The sequence below is a fragment of the Rana temporaria genome, chromosome 5, assembly GCF_905171775.1.
Source record: "Rana temporaria chromosome 5, aRanTem1.1, whole genome shotgun sequence".
Taxonomy (NCBI): domain Eukaryota; kingdom Metazoa; phylum Chordata; class Amphibia; order Anura; family Ranidae; genus Rana; species Rana temporaria.
Window position 1 is genome coordinate 27,082,909 of NC_053493.1, and position 20,288 is coordinate 27,103,196.

The 20,288-nt window shown below is 42.8% G+C and overlaps 1 protein-coding gene across 1 annotated transcript in view; it reads right to left on the reverse strand.

Annotated features, from left to right (window-relative positions):
* The window catches only part of LOC120939571 (protachykinin-1-like), a 53,892-nt gene extending 39,848 nt beyond the window's left edge, over window positions 1-14,044 (reverse strand). Inside the window, exons 1-2 of the mRNA XM_040351977.1 lie at window positions 13,941-14,044; window positions 4,611-4,766 (exon numbers count right to left, since the gene is read on the reverse strand). Of these exons, the coding sequence (XP_040207911.1) occupies window positions 4,611-4,721 (111 nt within the window). The 5' untranslated portion in view covers window positions 4,722-4,766; window positions 13,941-14,044. The remainder of the gene's footprint in view (window positions 1-4,610; window positions 4,767-13,940) is intronic.
* Window positions 14,045-20,288: the final 6,244 nt, after the last annotated feature.

Below are 20,288 nucleotides of genomic sequence, written 5' to 3' on the forward strand. Positions count from 1 at the left end.
GTGCCGTGACCCCTTGATAAAATTTTCAAAGTTGTGGGGACCCCTAATGATACGTACACACGACCGTTTTTAATGTCATGGAAAAAAACAACGTTTTTCCTCGACGTGATTCTTGTCAAGCTTACCTTGCATACACACGATCGTGAAAAAAAACGAGATGACGTACAACGGCACTATAAAGGGGAAGTTCCATTTGATTGGCGACACCCTTTGGGCTGAGTATGCAAATTTCCCTTCTCATAACCTGCTTCTGAGCACGTTCATTTTTTTCCTGTCGTTAAAGCCTACACACGACCGTTTTTTACCACGTGAAAAACGACGACGTTAAAGACGAGAAAAATTAGAGCATGTTCTAAATTTTTAATGGACATTTTTCAAGTCTGGGAAGTACACACAATCGTTTTTATTGACCAATTTACATTTTTTTTTTCTCGTCATTAAAAATGGTTGTGTGTAAGCGGCATTACAGTAAAATCATTTTCGTAGCGTTGGTTGTCAGCACCCAAGGCGAAACAAGTAATTTGCGCCCCTAACCCACGGACATTTAGCACTCCCTGAGTCCCCTCCACTACCCCCGTACACACGGTCATTTTTCGGTATGAAATAAAATGACATTTTTACAAAACGTCATTTAAAATGATCGTGTGTGGGCTTCACATCATTTTCCGTCTTCTGAAAAACGACAAAAAAAAATTCAAACATGCTTCAATTTTTTATGTCATTTTTTAAAAAAAAAAATTTTGTGTTGTTAAAAATGATCGTATGTGGGCTAAAACGACGTTTTAAACCCGCGCATGCCCAGAAGCAAGTTATGAGATGGGAGCGCTCGTTCAGGTAAAACTACCATTCATAATGGAGTAAGCACATTCATCACGCTGTAACAGACAAAAAAGCGTGAATCGTCTTTTACTAACAAGTAACCAGCTAAAGGCAGCCAAAAGGCGAATAGAACTTCCCCTTTAGAGTGCCCTCGTACGTGTTGTACGTCACCGCGCTTTGTTCATAATTTTTCTGATGAAGTTGGAAAAACTTTGTTTTTTTTCATGATGAAAAATGTCATTTTCTTTCATGACAAAAAGTGATCGTGTGTACGGGGCATGACAGTAGTAAAACCTCATATGGTACATTTTAGGATTTACCACTCACTCTCTTTGTTCTCCTTTCCCTTTTTTCTCTCGCTATCCTAATTTCTTCTTTTTTTTTCCCCCATCCCTCTCTCTAGCCGTCTTTCTTGTTTTTTCTCTTATTCCTTCTCTTACTCATTGGTGGGGGGGAATGGGATGAGTGCTGGGGGGGAGTTCTGATCAGCCAACTTAGGTGCTCTTGATCAAGGTCATCTACTGATCTGAGAACTGTAGTGGGGAATTTTAATGGCAACTATAATCACAGGTAGTGTTACCCACTGTGTCTCCGACTTTGTGGTGTCTCGTAGCAGTGACACCCATGCTGAAATCAGGAGATAGGGTCTCCTCCAGCCCCTCCCACCAAACAATCCTCAGCAGTCAGCTGACCTTTTGTCTCTGCCCCCAGGCATGCCATGAACTGAATGGGCAGCTGCAAAGAGGTTGAGTTGGATGCCATGGGCTTTAGGAACAGCCCAGCTGGGTGGCCACAGGCATCAGAGACAGCCCTGCTGGGTAGCCTCAACAAAGGCTGGGAGAGTGGTAAAGGCTTCAGGAACCACCCAGGATTTGGTGACCCCTGGCAAATCATCATTTGACCCCCGAGGGGGTCCTGACCCCCAGGTTGAGAACCACTGCTCTAGAGGATCACACGGCTGATAATGCTTGAGCTTAGCTGATCATATATATACTCGGCTGCTGAGGCCGGATTAGTAATTCAGGGCCTATGCTTAACTAGGCTGAAAAAATAGATACACTTACTGAAGTGTCGGTAGACTTGAGGCTTTTTCGCCGGAATAACGGATTGATCCGATAAATGAGCTGAAGTACTGGTTCTGTAATGTTTAGGGATACTCCACTCTTTGCTGTATTTTCTCCTGAACTGGAGGCTTCTGGCCTGCACTGCTTCTCTGACTGTGTTTTGCTCTGCTCTGCCAGGAACTGTGTGTAGTCTAGACTGGCTTAAACAGGAAATACAATCCCTTATAAGGGCCTGATGAGACTGAAGCCCATTGGTTGAGAGCTGTGGATCATAGAGACTGACCTGTAGTATAACACAACACAATAAGGTCTTGTCTAGCACTTAGTCCTCCCGACTCTAATACACTCTGACTGAACATGAGATGGTAATACACTCTGACTGAACATGAGATGGCTGACTAAACCTCTTAAAGCTATACACACCTAATAAACATATTATGAACCATAACAGTATAAATCACATCATAACTAGCTGAGTCCCTGCAGGGGAGACCCCACAAGCCGAAGGCCTCAATCTGACAGGGCCTACAGCAAATACCTGTACTGGGACACCACATGTACATGTTAGAAGTATAAAGAAGTTGGTCTGATATAGATGTTATTTGGGTGAACCTCCGCTTCAATAGCATCATGGGCCCCTGGTCAAAACTCTGGTTTGGGAGCAATGGGGGTCAACCTTTTTAGAAGTTTTATATATCAGTGTAGTGCTCATCGCTCAAGGAGTTGTGGATGTATGCGTGACCCTAATTCTGGGTAGAAATGCCACACCCAGGGCTGTCTTAAAGAGGAGGTTCGGGGAAAAAAAAGATTAAAAGCCAGCAGCTACACATACTGCAGCTGCTGGCTTTTAATAAATGGACACTTACCTGTCCTGGAGTCCAGAGATGTCAGCAAAAGGTTCCCGACGTGAAGCCGAAAGGCTACACTGCCGCCTCCATTGTGGGTAAGGGAACCCGGCAATGTAGCCTTTCAAGTTCATGCCGGGAACCCTACTGCACATGCACGAGGCCTGCTCCTCTCTCCTATTAGCCTGGCGGCCAGGGGAGGAGGAGGAGGGAGCCCCGCGGTGACGTCACGGCCGGACTCCCGGAAGTGGGAAAGGATACCTGTCTTTGTCTTTGACAGGTATCCTGCCCCCCTCCCCCCGAAAGGTGCCAATTGTGGCAACGGAGGTGGGGAGGAATCCAATGAGCAGAAGTTCCACTTTAGGGTGGAGCTCCGCTTTAAACGCATCATAAGCCCCCGGGCAAAGTAATGCACTGGGGCCCCTACCAGCTTGCCCCAATTTACACACCTATTTTCAAGAAATAAAGTACATATAGTTGATAGAATTAAACATATATTCATTAGTACTTTCAATAAAATTGATTTTACAAAAGAAAAACATTCTATTAATCAAAGACTAATCAACACAAAGGGCACAGTACAGGGGGGAATGCAAAAGGTACAGTACAGAGGGGGTCAGGAGGGCACAGGGCTGGACTGGGACAAAAATTTGGCCCTGGACTTCATCCAGACTGGCCCACTTTGACAGGTCTCTCCCATGGCAGCCAAACAACTAACGCCCCCCCCGGCCACCCAAGCCGCCTCTCCCTTTTCACTAGCCACTAGCCGTTCTACTTCATTAGAGTAGAACGGCTGGTACTGGTACTCTTATAGGCAGTACCAGTGGGGAAGCTAGACATTATTTCACCCGGGCAAAGAATCAGTTTGGGGCTCCCCCATTATGGGACAAGATTGGGCAGAAGTGAGAATCTCCCAGGCCATAGCTGTTGAGTCAGCTTTCTGTCCCCTCCCCCATGCTCCTCTGTCATCCCCCCTGCTCCTCTGGTCCTCCCCTGCTTCTCTGTTCCCCCCAGGTGAGCGCTGCGGGGAGGGAGAGGAGGTGAGCTCTGCGGGAAGGGAGAGACAGAGGAGCGGAGGGGGGGCAGTCCCCTGTCACTGAAGCCGGTCCACTGAGCCATCGGCCCACCAGGAAACTCCCTGTAGTCCCAATGGCCAGTCCATCCCTGGGAGGGCACAATACTGGGATCAGGAGGGCACGGTATAGGTTCTGGGACGATTCCTGGGGCACGACCATTTAGTAAAAATCATGACTGTCCCAGCAAATTCAGGACAGTTGGCAAGTATGATGTAATGCAAGATTATTGTGGGCTCCCCCATGTACCGGGGCCCCTGGGCAGTACCATTAAACTCTGTTCTACTTGCCAAATGATTTGTATTTCCGTACCTTCGATTCTGAGATTCATACCGCTCTTCTACATGGCACAGCTGTATCCCATAGGGCTAAGAAGTGATTTTTGCCTGCTGCAGTTCAGTAATACATACAGATCTTGTCCCTCCCCCCAGGCTGTGACTGTACAGTGAAAGGAGAAGCAGCAGACTGATGAGCTCATCTCTCTGTCACTATGATCTCTCCTCCTACATGCTCCTACATGCTCCTTGTTAGCACATAAGCACTGAAGCACAGCTGATTGATGCCTTATGCTGCTTCTCCCTGCCCCTATATGAGCTCTTCTGTACAGAGGATGACACCAAGTCAAATTCTGGTAGTGAGGACACCAGTTACATATCAAAAATACATTGAATAATGTAATGTAAGGCGCTGTGTCTGTTATACCTGTCTGAAGTAAAACTTTAAAATTTAAGTTAAACAACGCCCTGGTCATCAAAGAACGGGCAGACCTTTACACTCAGATGTCCATAGAAGTATCCCGGAAGTCTTACCTGATTTAATTCACTTTCTGGCCAAAAGTTGCTTTCGGTCCACTCCATATCCTCCGCCAGTAACTGTGTCGCGGAGAGGAAGAACACTAGACATGCTACTACGAGGTTCATATTGGAATACTGGTCTTCTCCTTCCCAGGGTTAGCAGCGTTGCTCCTTAAAAGCAGAACGATTGTGGTTATTTATTTATCTGTCATACTTATATAGTGCCAGTTATTACACAGCTTTTTACAAAGCGCGTAGAACCAATGACATCAGCCGCTGTCCCCAAAGGAACTCACACTTCCGTAGTCACACACTCTAGTGCCAATCTGATCATAAGCCAAATACGTTAATTCTGTATCTTGGGAACAATTAGTAACCTCCAGTACTTGGAGGAAGACCATCAAACTCAGGGAGAACCTTCAACCCTATGTAGAAAGTGCTCTGATTGGGGTTGATTTCAGGATCATGACTCTATAACCTAAGGGTTTCAGTCCTTTAAGCTGCATGCAGGACTTTTTTTGACGCCCTGCCAGCTCAGCACCTCAGTGTGAAAGCACTCAGGCTTTCACATTGGGATTGCAGATGCAGCTTCTTTCAGGCGCTTTTTTATTAACCGCTAAGACCACTTTCACACTGGGGTGTTTTTCAGGCGCTTTAGTGTGAAAAGCACTCGAGCTTTCACATTGGGATTGCAGATGCAGCTTCTTTTAGGCGTTTTACAGGCGCTTTTTTTAACGCTAAAGCGCATGAAAAATGCCCCAGTGTGAAAGGGCCTTAGGGCCAAATCCTCAGCCCAGCGGGGCCGTAACGTAATTTTTCCTAATTTAAGTTACACCGCCGCAAAATTTCTACCTAAGTGCCCGATCCACAAAGCACTTATCTAGAAATTTTGAGCGGTGTAACTTAAATCCGGCCGGCGCAAGGCGTTTCCTCTTCTCCAGGGGGCAATTCCCATTTAAATGAGGCGCGCTCCCGGCGCAGGCCGTACTGCCGCCATGCTTGTCACGTCATTTTCCCGACGTGCATATCGCGAAATTACGTTACGTCGGGCTTTGTGGATTGCGACGGGACAATAAAGTTGCGTCGGGTAAAAAAAAAGATACGGCGCCAAAAAAAAAATTTTAAATAAAAAAAAATCGCGTCGCTAGCAAGAAAGGTCTGTTTTTACAGGTGTAAACAGTTTACACTTTGTAAAAGCAGCCCTAATTTTGCGTTTTGCCAAAATAAAACTTACGGAGAAAAAACGAAGCTGAAAAGCTTTGTGGATCTCCGTAAGTCCTAATTTGCATACCCGAGGCGGCATTTCGATGCGAAATGCCCCCAGCGGCGGATGCGGTACTGCATCCTAAGATCCGACAGTGTAATTCAATTACAACATGTCGGATCTTCGGTCCTTACTATGGGAACTGATTCTGTGGATCAGTTCCATAGTTAGGACCAGGGATACGACGGAGTAACAGCAGTTACTCCGTCGTATCTCTTTTGAGGATTAGGCCCTTAGTACCAGTAAAAGGGGCTTTGTGCAGCCCGAACAAGTTTAAAAGGCCACTACAAAACAAGGAGCTTAACCACTTAAGCCCTGGACCATTATGCAGCTAAAAGAACCAGGCCCCTTTTGCGTTTCGGCACTGCCTTGCTTCAACTGACAATTGTGCCGTTTGTGCGACGTGGCTCCCAAACAAAATTGGCGTCCTTTTTTTCCCACAAATAGAGCTTTTTTTTTGGTGAAATTTGATCACCTCTGCGGTTTTTATTGTTTGCGCTATAAACTAAAATAGAGCAACAATTTTGATAAAAAATTCAATATTTTTTACTTTTTGTTTTAATAAATATCCCCCAAAAATATATATATATAAAAAAAAAAATTTTTCCTTCAGTTTAGGACGATACGTATTCTTCTACATATTTTTGGTCAGAAACAATCGCAATAAGCGTTTATTGATTGGTTTGCGCAAGTTATAGCGTCTACAAAATAGGGGATAGTTTTATGACATTTTTTATTAATAATGTATTTTTTTACTAGTAGGTAATGGCGGCGATCAGCAATTTTGACACTATTTTGAAACCATTCACATTTTTTACAGCGATCAGTGCTATAAAAATGCACCGATTACTGTGAATATGACACTGGCAGTGAAGGGGTTAACCTGTAGGGGGGGCTAAAGGGGTAAGTGTTCCTTAATGTGTGTTTCTTAATGTAGGGGGCGTGGCTGGGCGTGTGATGTCACTGATCGTCGTTCCATATGACAGGGAACAGACGATCAGTGACAGGCTCACTAGGAAGCATGGGGAGAGGTTTGTTTACACTTACCTCTCCCCATTCTTCAGCTCTGTGACCTGATGGTGGGACACCGGCGGCGATCGGGTCCGCGGGTCCCCCAAACGCGGTCACAGAGCTCAGGAACGTGGCGCGAGCGGGCCGGCGGCGGCGCGCTCGCGACCCACGGCTGGGCTTCTTAAAGGGGATGTACCTGTATGTCCATATGCCCAGCCGTGCCATTCTGCTGACGTATTTAGTCGTGCGGCGGTCCTTAACTGGTTAAAGTGCATTTCCACCTTTGCAGCCAATTTTGAGAAATCATATGCTTCTTATATGTTCACACAGCGTACCAAAAAATTATTAAACTTTTTTTATTAAAATATTTCTTAACTTTCTAGTTGTTTCAGTGGAGTAGAATTATTCATAGGATTCTATAAACAGCGTGTATTTTTCCTGTGTAAGGTCATGATACAGCATCTCAATCTGATTTAAGTTTTGACAAGGCCACATTTTGCTTTGTTTGAACCATTTGGAGGTGGACTTGTTGTTGTGTTTTGGGTCATTGTCCTGCTGCATAACCCAAGTGCACTTGAGCTTGAGGTCACGAACTGATGACCGGACATTCTCCTTCAGGATTTTCTGGTAGAAAATCAATTACTATCAATTATGGTAAGTTGTCCAGCTCCTGAAGCTGCAAAGCAGCCCTCGGACCATCACGCTACCACCACCATGTCCGACTGTTGGTATGATGTTCTTGTTATGAAATACTGTATTCGTTTTATGCCAGATGTAACGGGACGCACACCTTCCAAAAGTAATTTTTTTGGTCTCATCAGTCCACAGAATATTTGCCTAAAAGTCTTGGGGAAAATCAAGATGTTTTTTGGTAAATGTGAGATGAGTCTTTGTGTTCTTTTTGGTCAGCAGTGGCTTTGGCCTTGGAACTCTCCCACGGAGGCCATTTTTGCCCAGTCTCTTTCTTATTGTTGAATAATGAACACGGATCTTACTGGAGGCAAGTGAGGCTTGCAGTTCTTTAGATGTTCTTCTGGGTTCTTTTATGACCTCCTGGATGAGTCGTCGTCCTGCTCGTGGAGAATTTTTCATAGGCCGGCCACTACTGGGAAGGTTCACCACTGTTCCAAGTTATCTCCATTTCTGGATAACGACTCTGCCCATGGTTCAAAGCCTTACAAATGGCCTTGAAACCCTCCCTAGAACAATACATGTACATTACTTTGTTCTAATCTGTTCTTAAATGTTTTTCGATTTTGGCATGATGTGTGGCTATTTGTTGATCTGTTAGTGTGCTTCACTTTGTCAGACGCTTCTGTTTATGTGATTTCTTGATTCAACAGGTCTGGCAGTAATCAGTCCTGGTTGTGGCAAGCGAAATTTTACTCAGCTTTCCAAACAATTGTGGTTAATCAAAGGTACTACTATAAAATGTGTTATATGATATGGAAAGGGCACTGATAGGTTAACTGGTAATTCTCCCTTTAGCTCTGCCACTGCCCACCACCCTTATGGGGCTTAAAAATGCCTGGTTGCCAACTTTCCTGTGACTTGAAAAATGCATGCATGCGAAATGGGCGCCCCCTTACAGTGCAGGCCATTTTATATCACAGTACCATCCCCTTTATATCACAGTGCCCCCCTTTACATCACAGCATCCCTTTACATTACAGTGCGCCCTTTACAGAGCAGTCCCCTTTACCTCGCAGTGTCCACTTTAAATTACTGTGCCCCTCTACAGTGCAGTCCCCTTTACATAACAGTGACCCCTTTACATTACAGTGTCCCCTCTACAGAGCTGTCCCCTTTACATCATAGTGCCCCCTTTACAGAGAAGTCCCTGTACATTAACGTAAAGGGGGCACAGTGATGTAAAGGAGACTGCACTGTAAAGGGGCACAGTAATTTAAAGTGGACACTGCGAGGTAAAGGGGACTGCTCTGTAAAGGGCGTGCTGACGTCATTATTGTTTACCTTCAGACCATCCGGAAGGACGGGCGGATTGTGATAGCCGGCCGGCTATCTATTATCTACACGCTTATTTTATTCCACTTAACTGTAAGGCTTCATTTCCACTAGCGTTTTTACAGCCACTTGTGTTAGCCTTTTTTACAGCTTAAAAACGCCTGTCCAACGCGGTAGCGTTTTTGAGCGTTTTTGTGCGTTTTGAGCGTTTTTGAGCGTTTTTTAATGTCTGGCGTTTTTACAGCTCTATTGCTGGAGCCACAGAACACCCGGGTCCCGCGTTTTTTTTACAGCTCAAAAACGCCTATGCCATTTGCAGCTCAAAAAAGCCTATGTGTGCATGATGCCATAGAATAACATGGACAGGCTGTAAAAAACGCTCAGAAAAGTGGCTGTAAAAACGTCAGTGGAAATGAAGCCTAAGTGCAACCAGTATCTTATTAAATTGTTTTTTAAACGGTACTACTCTATGTTGGCATCTGTCTTTTCCTCCTGGGCTACCTATAGCGGGGTGACTTGCTTGAGACCCATTTGTGGATATAAAGGTGGAGACTACACACAGGAATCTCTAGGAAACAGCAAGGCTATCGAGCCAGACGCGTATGTGATCTCATTAGAGATCAAATCAAGTCGGTAAGCAGATTTGAAAAAGGAGGTGGAGGCTTTCTTCTATCCTGCTAACAGACAAGGTTTCCTGGGATATTCTTGGCACTTACTTTTGATTCTGATTTACCTAGGAAGTACATGGGAAATCAACACCATATGAACTTTTAAATATTTACCACTATTTGTGGTTAGCACAGGTGTTTTCATGTGCACATTTGTCACTTTTTATGTCATATGAACTTGATTATAATTCGTTTTGAATTTTATGTGGTTTCACATGCATTAATCATGTATGCACATGTTATATTCATCAATATCAATCATTATATTGATTAATCAGTTCACACAGCGCAGCATACCATCCAATTACTGTTTTATCTGACATTTCTGCTGCAGCAGCATTCATATTCGTTTTGATTTTCATTAATTTGTAGAGATAATTTGCACTATTTATCACTCATTAATTCTTGACTCACTTAGACCTGCGCAGTACATTTCCACAATTTTTGCACTGTAAAGAGGGGCTGTGATGTGAAGGGGAACTGAGGACACTGATATAAGGGGGGTTGTGCTGTAAAGTGGGGTTGTGGTGTATAGGGGTGCTGACTCCATGAATATCCCACCCATGAATATCCCATCTCGTCCGCCAACCCCCCCCCCCCCCCCCCCCCCCCGGGCCCTGGGGACGGCTGGTCAACTGAGAGAATTGAGAACAGTTCAACAGATAACAGTGCAGCACAAGCAGAGAGCCCATAAAGTTAGAAGCTCACTGAGGGTAAAAAGTAAAAGTGTTTCCTACATTATTTCAGGCTTTTATACAACCAGGTGATCATACATTCATGTGTCAAGCCTCATACACACGACCGGTTTTCCTGGCAGGAAAACTGCCAGGAGAGCTTTTGGCCGGGAATCCCAGCCGTGTGGTATGCTCCTAGCAGTTTTCCTGACAGGGAAACTGCCGGAAAAAAATAGAGAACCTGCCGAGAAAACCGGTCGTCTGTATGCTTACCTGAAGGGGAAATAAACCAGCATGCTTGATAAACAATTCGATGTACGCGCGGTAGCATAGAGCGTTATTTAGCCGGCTCGTCGTAGTCTTTGACGTCACCGCATTCTTGCCATTCAAAAGAACGGCGGGTCTTTTGTGTGGCCGTGTATACATGGCTTTTCAGGGAAGCTTGGCAGGAATCCAGTAGGGGAAACTGACGGGTTTTCAAACAAACGGATTCCTGGCCGTGTGTACAGGGCTTAACACATTTCCGTAAAGTGAAAGTATGGTACAGAAATGTGAAAGCTGTTAAAGCTGACTTTTTTGGTGAAGTAATAATATGATTACAGCGTCTCTGACCTTACAGTGTTGCATAATTAATAAATCCAGGATTAGAACACAAAGCTTGCAATTCAAATAAGCTTTCACTGAAGATACCAAATTCCTGACAGGATCAGTTTAAAGCTATATGCAGCCAAATCATTTTAAACCATTTGGATAGCATGGTTAAAAACAAAGTCACTTTTTATTTCTTTCCGTGTTCCATTGTACTGATTTTTACCTTTTGGGGATACAAAAGGAAATGAGAAGAAATCTTTGAAGTGAGTGGACGTCATATCTTGGACAGTTTCATTGCCCCAAAATGTCTCTATTGGACTACAACTGTAAACTGTAGGATTTCCCAACATTTTGGGCCATCAGGACAGAGAGTGTGAATCTTCCAGTGGAGACAGAAAAGCATTAAAACCCTAGAAAGTTTTAAAAACCTTTTGGGGAAACAAACAGGAAATGAAGGGAAACCTTCACTTCTTCTTTTGGATAGTTGTCCTTGGGGCAGATGCCTCCTTTAGAGGACAACAGTAAAATGTTGGATTTCCCAAGATTTTGGGCCATCAGGACAGAGAGTGTGAATCTTCAGTGGAAACAGAGAAAGCATAAAAACCTGAGAACGTTTTTAAAAACTTTTAACTTTTTGGGCACACTACAGGAAATGATTGTAAATCTTTGAAGTGAGTAGACATCAACTCCTGGACAGTTATCATTGGCACAGGTGTTAAAGGACACTGTAAAATGATGATTTCCCAACATTTTGGGCCATCAGGACAGAGAAAGTGAATCTTCCAGTGGAGACAGAGAAAGCATTAAAAACCTGGCAACGTTTTTAAAAACCTTTTGGGGACACAAAAGGAAATGAAAGGAAACCTTCAAAGTGAATGGACTTCTTCTTTTGGACAGTTGTCTTGGGACAGGTGTCTCCTTTAAGCCTCGTACACACGATAGGTTAACCAATCTGAAGGACCGTTGTCATAGGTTAACCGATGAACTCTGACCTAATGGTCCGTCACGCCTACACACCATAGGTTAAATAACGATCATGTCAGAACGCGGTGACGTAAACACAAAACGACGTGCTGAAAAAATGAAGTTCAATCTTTCAAGCATGCGTCGACTTGATTCTGAGCATGCATGGACTTTTAACCGATGGTCGTGCCTACTAACGATCGGTTTTGACCTATCGATTAGGATCCATCGGTTATATTTTAAAGCAAGTTGGCTTTTTTTTAACCTATGGTTTAATAACCTATGGGGCCACACACGATCGGTTTTGAACCGATAAAACGGTCCTTCAGACCATTGTCCTCTGGTTAACCTATCGTGTGTATGAGGCCCTAGAGGACAACTGTAAAAATGTTGGATTTCCCAAGATTTGGGCCATCGGGACAGAGAGTGTGAATCTGCAGTGGTGACAGAGAAAGCATAAAAACCTGACAAAGTTTTTAAAAACCTTTTAACTTTTTGGGCACACTACAGGAAATGATAGGAAATCTTTGAAGTGAGTAGACATCAACTCCTGGACAGTTATCATTGGCACAGGTGTTAAAGGACCACTGTAAACTGATGGATTTCCCAACCATTTTGGGCCATCAGGACAGAGAGAGTGAATCTTCCAGTGGAAGACAGAGAAGGCATTAAAAACCTCACAAAGTTTTTAAAAAACCTTTTGGGGACACATCAGGAAATTAAAGGAAACCTTCAAAGTGAATGGACTTTTTCTTTTGGACAGTTGTCCTTGGGGACAGGTGTCTCCTTTAAGCCTCGTACACACGATAGGTTAACCAGAGGACAACGGACTTCTTCTTTTGGACAGTGTCCCAAGGACAACTGTAACATTTTGGATTTCCCAAGATTTTGGGCCATCAGGACAAAGAGTGTGAATCTTCCAGTGGTGACAGAGAAAGCATTATAAACCTGACAAAGTTTTTAAAAGCCTTTTAACTTTTTGGCACACTACAGGAAATGATAGGAAATCTTTAAAGTGAGTGGACATCTACTCCTGGACAGTTGTCATTGGCACAGGTCTTAAATGACCACTGTAAAATGATGGATCATCAAGACGGAGAGTATGACTCTTCCCGTGGAGACAGAGAAATCATTAAAAACCCTGACAACATTTTTAAAAACCTTTTGGGGACACAACAGGAAATGAAAAGGAAACCTTCAAAGTGAAAGGCCATCAGACAGGAGAGTGTGAATCTTCCAGCGGAGACAGAGAAAGCATTAAAAACCTGACAACGTTTTTTAAAAACCTTTCGGGGAAACAACAGGAAATGTAAGGAAACCTTCAAAGTGAATGGACTTCTTCTTTTGGGCAGTTGTCTTTTGGGACAGCTGTCTCCTTTAAAGGACAACTGTAAAATGTTGGATTTCCCAAGAATTTGGGCCATCAGGACAGAGAGTGTAAATCTTATGCCCTGTACACACGATCGGTTCATCCTGATGAAAACAGACCGATGGACCGTTTTCATCGGACAGAACCGATCGTGTGTGGGCCCCATCGTTTTTTTTTCCCATTGGTGAAAAAAAAATAGAACCTGTTTATAAATTTTTCTTATGGTTAAAAAAAACGCTAGAAAAAAACGATCGTCTGTGGGGAAATCCATGGGTCAAAAATCACGCATGCTCAGAATCAAGTCGACGCATGCTCGGAAGCACGTCATAGTGTTTTACCGTCACCGCGTTGGACACGATCGGATTTTTAAACCGATGGTGTGTAGGCAAGACTGATGAAAGTCAGCTTCATCGGATATCTGATGAAAAAATCCATTGGTTTAGATTCCATCAGATATCCGATGGTGGGTGTGTACAGGGCATTACAGTGGAGACAGAGAAAGCATTAAAAACCTGACAACGGTTTTAAAAACCTTTTGGGGTCACAAAAGGAAATGAAAGGAAACCTTTGAGGAGTGAGTGGACATCTGCTTTTGGACAGTTGTCATTGGAACATGTGTCTCCATTGGGAGGACACTTGTAAAATGCTGGATTTCCTCCAAATTTGGGCCATTGAGACAAATAAAGAGTGTGAATCTCCAAGTAGAGACTAAAAAGGCAATAAAAACCTGACAAAGGTTTTAAACTTTCCAAAAAACTTAGGCTATAGATACAGTTTAAGATGGATCCAAAAACCATCATCAAGCCAACAAGCCACCTAAACATCGTATTCAGTACTTACTCCTTTGTAGAGCAGATCAGCTTCCAGCCTTAAGAGTATCTGAACATCTCCAGACAGCCTCTTCGTTTTTATATCCCCGATGACCAGCCCAGCAAATGAGTCTAATTTGTTAAAGCTAATAAACTTTGAAATTTTCTTCCCAAAACAAGGAAACAGTGGCAGCTTCTCGTGTTTGTTTTTAATCATCATTTGATTACCTAGCCATGTTGAAGAATTTTTTTCCGATGAGTGAGCATTGAAAAAACAGAAGGCTGGCTAGACCTTCTAGTTACATTTGAAGCTGTGAAGCCATGACCTGGCACCACCTAGGTGCGTAGTCTGTAAATGTCAAGTCGTGTCTCTGCTAGCTTCTAAGGAATCGTTGACTCGTAGACAATGCTTCCATGTTGCCCGGTATCGTGACGTCATGCTGCGCCGTAAAGTTTAAAAACATGTATTGACTTCATTGATTTCATTGGAAAATCATGCCCCGTGTATACAACGTAACATACATGCATTCAGTGGGTGTCACGTAAGCTTTGTTTATATATGACTCTTTTATGTTGATTACTATGGGTGCTTTCCAAAAAATTGTTGATACAAGGCAGTAGGATATGATTTGTTTGCGGTAATCAGCTTGAAAGGAAATGAGATGTGATTTCTAAACAGGTAACGCTGACCACATGAAGGAAGTCTGATATCCAAGAACATATTTAATTTGTTGCAAAGCTATCAGGAAAATGATTAACAATAGAGCCACAGACCGATTTGGAGTGGTTTGGTTGTAGCTATATACGTTATCGCAGAAAATCATTCTGAGGTTTTAAAAAGATTCTTTCATATCGTACATTTTATGTCTTTTTAAAAGATGATAAAAAAATAATGATCTGATGATTCCTAGTCTGAAGGATAGACTTAGGCCCTGTACACACGATCAGTCCAAACTGATGAAAACGGACTGAAGTTCAGTTTCATCAGTCCAAACCTACCATGTGTATGGCCCATCAGACTTTTGTCCTTCAGACCAAAGTTTTAAAACTTGCTTTAAAATTGGACTGATGGACTGATGACCGATCAGTCAAAACCGATGGTTAGTACGTAAAAGCATCGGCTCAAAACCCACGCATGCTCAGAATCAAGTCGACGCATGCTTGGAAGCATTGAACTTCATTTTTTTTAGCACGTCGTTGTGTTTTACGTCTGCGTGTTGGACTCGATCGGTTTTTGAACTGATGGTGTGTAGGCACATCAGACCATCAGACCATCAGTCCATCAGACCATCAGGACTTCAGCTTCAGTCCGTTTTCATCAGTTTGGACTGATCGTGTGTACAAGGCCTTACAGTCCATATACAATAACAGTGATTAGTGAACAATGGCATTGGTATATTACCAAGAAATAAATGACAGGGGAATAATATGATAACTGTAATGCCGCGTACACACGGTCGGAAATTCCGCCAGCAAAAGTCCGATGTGAGCTTTTGGTCGGAAATTCCGACCGTGTGTATGCTCCATCAGACTTTTGCTGTCAGAATTTCGGCCAGCAAAAGATTGAGAGCTGGTCTCAAATTCCAATCATCTGTAGCAATCCGACGCCGCAAAATTCTGACGCTAGCTCGGAAACAATTCTACGCATGCTCGGAAGTATTGAACTTACTTTTCTCGCCTCCTCATAGTGTTGTACGTCATCGCGTTCTTGACGGTCCGAAAAATTCAGAGAACTTTTGTGTGACCGTGTGTATGCAAGCCAAGCTTGAGCGGAATTCCATCAGAAAAACCATCCAAGGTTTTTTCGACGGAATTTCGCTCGTGTGTACAGGGCATTAGAAAAGTTTGTTAGAGAAGGAGGAAAGGAGAAATGTCAGAGACAACAGAGGAGGAAGAGAGAAAAAAACGAGAGGAAGACAGAAACAGATGGAGAGAAGGAAAGAGGACAAAATCTATTGAGAAAGGAGAGAACAAAGTATACACTATGAAAAGGGATTGGAAAGATTGAGGGGATTATCACGGTGCCGAAATAGAAACCAGACAAGTTATTTTATATCAAAAGTAGAAAATATTTTATTAAGGTTTTACAAGATAAAATCTGATTCAAATACAATAGAGCAAAACTATACACTATATTGCCAAAAGTATTGGGGCCCTGCCTCCACCTTCACCCCAAACTCGCTCATCCATGTCTTTATAAGCCTTGCTTTATGCACTGGTGTGCAGTCATGTTGGAACAGGAAAGGGCCATCCCCCAAGCTGTTCCCACAAAGTTGGGAGCATGAAAGTGTCCCAAAATGTCTTGGTATTCTGACATCTTAAGAGTTCCCTTCGCTGAAACTACGGGTCCAAGCCCGAACCCATGAAAAACAACCCCACACCATAATCCCCCCTCCATCAAGTGATTTGGACCAGTGCACAAAGCAAGGTCCATAAAGAGAAGAGGAGAGGGAATGAGAGGCGTAGGTGAGAGGAGGGAAGACCAAGAGGAGGAAAGAGGATGGAAGGGAGATAAGAGGAGGGAAGGAGAAAAGAAAAGCAGGTAAAGCAATGGTATAAAGAGATAAAAACACAAAACCATACAATTTTATTTCTATAAACAGCAGAAATCTAAACAATTGCCAGAACTTTTACCTAAAATGTAATACATTTCACTATTACATGTCACATATTATAATTTAATTGTAACACTTTATATGTCTTTCATAAACTTTGGAAATTTTGCACTCTGATCAGATTTGAGGGGCATCTATCAGACGATATCATACCATGCTTTTAGTAAGCTTTTTTCCAGATTTGTTAAACCTTGCTGAGAGCCTGATATTTAATGCTACCGCCTGTACACCCAAGTGTATTCAGCTCTCCTAGATGGGATTTGAATGGCACTTCCTCAAGAATGATCTTTCAAGCATGGCTGTAAACATTTTGAAAGCTTGCTGTAGACATAGCACTGCCAACAAGCTTCTGCACATGCAAGCAAATGGGTAATGGGAGGATTCTGTAAACTGTTGTCACTGACCTTTTAAAATTGCTTGGCAACTGGCTGTCTCTGGCTTAAATACATTCTGAGCCACTGACCTAGAGTAAGCATGGAAGCAAACCAAAGTGGAGTCAACAAGCCTGATCTCCATACTTGTCGGGGGTCAATGACTCAAAACTTAGCTAAGCCATTGGATCAGCCAGAAAATGAGCATTTCCGCAATGGTAAAAATATAAATCAACCAGTGCAGCACGTTTACTATCATCAGTACCTGTAAACATCAATGGTGACCAATATAATAAAACTAATACGATGTACTAAAATTGTAAGTACTGTCATCAATACCCTATAACATCAATAGTGAACAGAAAACAATACAATGTACTGTAATGAAATTGTGACCATAAACAGAAAAGAGTCCTTAAAAACTGTCCAGCTGCAGTGTTGTTAAACACCTATTCCACCATAAGCGCAGAATTTTAAGTTTTTATTATTTCCGCAATGGTAGCCTACATTTTTCGCTCAGTACAAGTTTCCTTCAAACCATTGTAAACTAGGACTTACTGCTACACTTTCCTATCACTTTTACTGACCCTGTTTTGCAGTAAATATATGACTGTTTTGGCATCAAAGCAAATGAGAACACATTACCCAACACTTGTAAATAGGCCCCAAGGAACGAAAAACATTTAAAGAGACTACAGAAGATAGAAGATGAGATCTAATGATCTACCACTAGGTCTTACTATGGCCTTTCTTCCAGATATCTTTAATCTCATCTCTGACATCAACTGACAGCCTGTAGCCATCTGCGTACATATTACTCAGCTCCCATTACAGGAGTAGTTAGCAGGGAGGGTAGTCTGTTAGCCAATAACCTAAATTCTAGTCTATTACACTCCCAGCAATTGCGTTTCAAGTGTCTTCGACTCGGCAGCGTCTTTGCTTTGCTGTAAAAACACAGTAATTACTGTTTTAGAGGTGACAATTTTGTCATTTTGAGGGCAGGTTATATAAACAAGAAAACTGCAAAAAATCTTTTTTTTTTGCTTTACTTTCTTGTGTCCTGACAGTGTTTTTATACCATGGTAAAGAAATTGGTTAGGAATATTTTGTTGCATATATCTAGCTTGTTTTTGATGATCATAAATATATATTTTATTATTGGTTGTATTAGTAATGCAACTTAGTTTTTATAAGGATCATTCTTTTTGTTGTTTTGGTCCATAGATCCTTCTAAGGATAAAATGTATTCACAGATCTCATTCAATCCCAAAAATAAGAGGATTGTTTCATTTTTTGGGGGAAAGTGGTTGAAGATAAGTAAATCATTTCTATCTGCCCCGAAGGCCAAATGTACACCCAGAACCGCTGATGTCTAACAAAAAAATCTACAAAATGAAATGTTGGCACCACAGTAAAGATCTTCTGATGAATAGCAACTTTATTGGCATATAAGGCTAAAATCCAGCATGACAGAAACCTACACGTTTTAGTCATGTGGGCCTTGACCATAGCTACCCGTTAGGTAACAATAACCACATTAAATAGCTCCTTGTCACGCTTACCCCTAATGCAGGTGGTCAGACACTATAACTAGCTTCTGTGTTCACCTATAGCAGCCCTTTTCCCTCTAAATTTGATGTTGTTTTGCCTGAAGTGATCCTCTAAGTCAGCCAATTTCAATTTAATGTGGTGCATTTCTGATGCCTGGTGATCATGTGCATCTAACAGCTCATTATGCGCTTTAGCATGGTCATGCATGTTTTCCTCTAGTCTAGAACATCAGCTCTTTCTTCCAAACAATCCACCCTGTCATGTATTTGAGAGAATGCCTATTGTATTTCCCTGTGTAGGTCCTTTTGCAGGGTCAACAGCATGGATTTTAGCATGGCTTCTGACACAGGGTTGTCTGACACAGGGATGGCTGCTAGAGTCAGGATGCGTTCTGTGTCAGAAGGCTCATTTGACAGATTAGTCCAGAGTTGTTTTTTGGGCTGGGGCACTTTGCTAGGGGAAAAAGCAGGGGAGAATTCCAGCCTCTTACCTCTGTCCATGCCCTGCATCGAGGAAGGAGTGTTAGGTGAGGGCAGGGTGTCTATGTCATCTCTGGTGTCCTCCCCAGAGAGCGTGACAGGCAAATCCTCCAGGCGGGATGCAGTGCGCTGTGTCTAAACAGCCAGAGAGCGGGCGGAGTGTTCCTTCTGTTCCCAGCACCGACGCCATCTTGGGCTGAGTTCATGACGGTGCTGCTGAAATAATCAGTGAGGCGGCGGGGTGCAGGCAGCCTATACTGCTTCTTGTACATGCCCGGGATGATCCTGAGTCCTTACCCCCTCCATGTAGCTGGATCGGGGACCAGATGCTGCGAGTTGCTGTACTCTAGCGGTACAGGAAGGCTTAGTATAAAAAAGCCCTAGAGCAGAGCATCGCTCCTTGTGGCAGGTGCTCTGGGGCCATTAGGCACACTGAAATATTTTGTTTCGGATTTTGTTTTCGTCTGAAAAATACATTTATTTAGTTACTCCCGAAATTCGTTTTTATTTATTTTGTTTCGTTAAGAAATGCATTCGTCCGAAAATCTGAATTAATTAAGGTTGAATCTGTCATTGAAGGCTTATGGTGTCCGTCGAATTTTCTAAGAAGATTTGAAAAAGTCGCTAAACTGTACGACGCCGCAATCGTACATTTCCGGTCGAATGCTCCGCCCACAAGCTATATTAGAATTCTAATAAAGTATGACTAGTAATAATTATATTTATTAATTATTATTACTAGTCAACCAACATTAGAATTCTTCTATAGCCTATGGGCGGAGCATTCGACCATAAATGTCCGTTTGTGGCAATCGTATGTTTTTAGCTGCTTCGTTGAATCTTCATGTCTCTATAATGTCAAATCTTTTCTCTCTATGTCGAATAATCTTGGACTAATAGAGTTAGGTTAGGCACATTCGACCGCAGGTTCGATAGACACAGATCGCTATTGTCACCGTCATGTCGAATCTTCTATCTATATCGAACTGTTGTCGCAACGATGTGAAAATAAAACATTTTTTATGTTGGATGTTTCGGATTTCGGATTCTGCGTGTTCGTTATCGTTTGTTAAAACGAACTCGAAAATCCCTGAAATTCGGACAAAAACAAATGCACATGTCTATTAGGCATTCCATGTTTGGGGTAACAGTTATTCAAGATGTAGATCAGATGGTTTGCTAGGACACCTTCCACTGTCATGTAGACCTGGGCATGGCTATACCATCTAGCTGTCAATCAATCCAGCGTAAATACGTGTTTTTACTTGGCCAGTTGTGTAAAGGCATAAAAATTGGTCATGCACATGGCTCCTTTGGTGACTCTAGCTGCCATTGTGATCTGCTCTTGAAAATCTGCACTAAA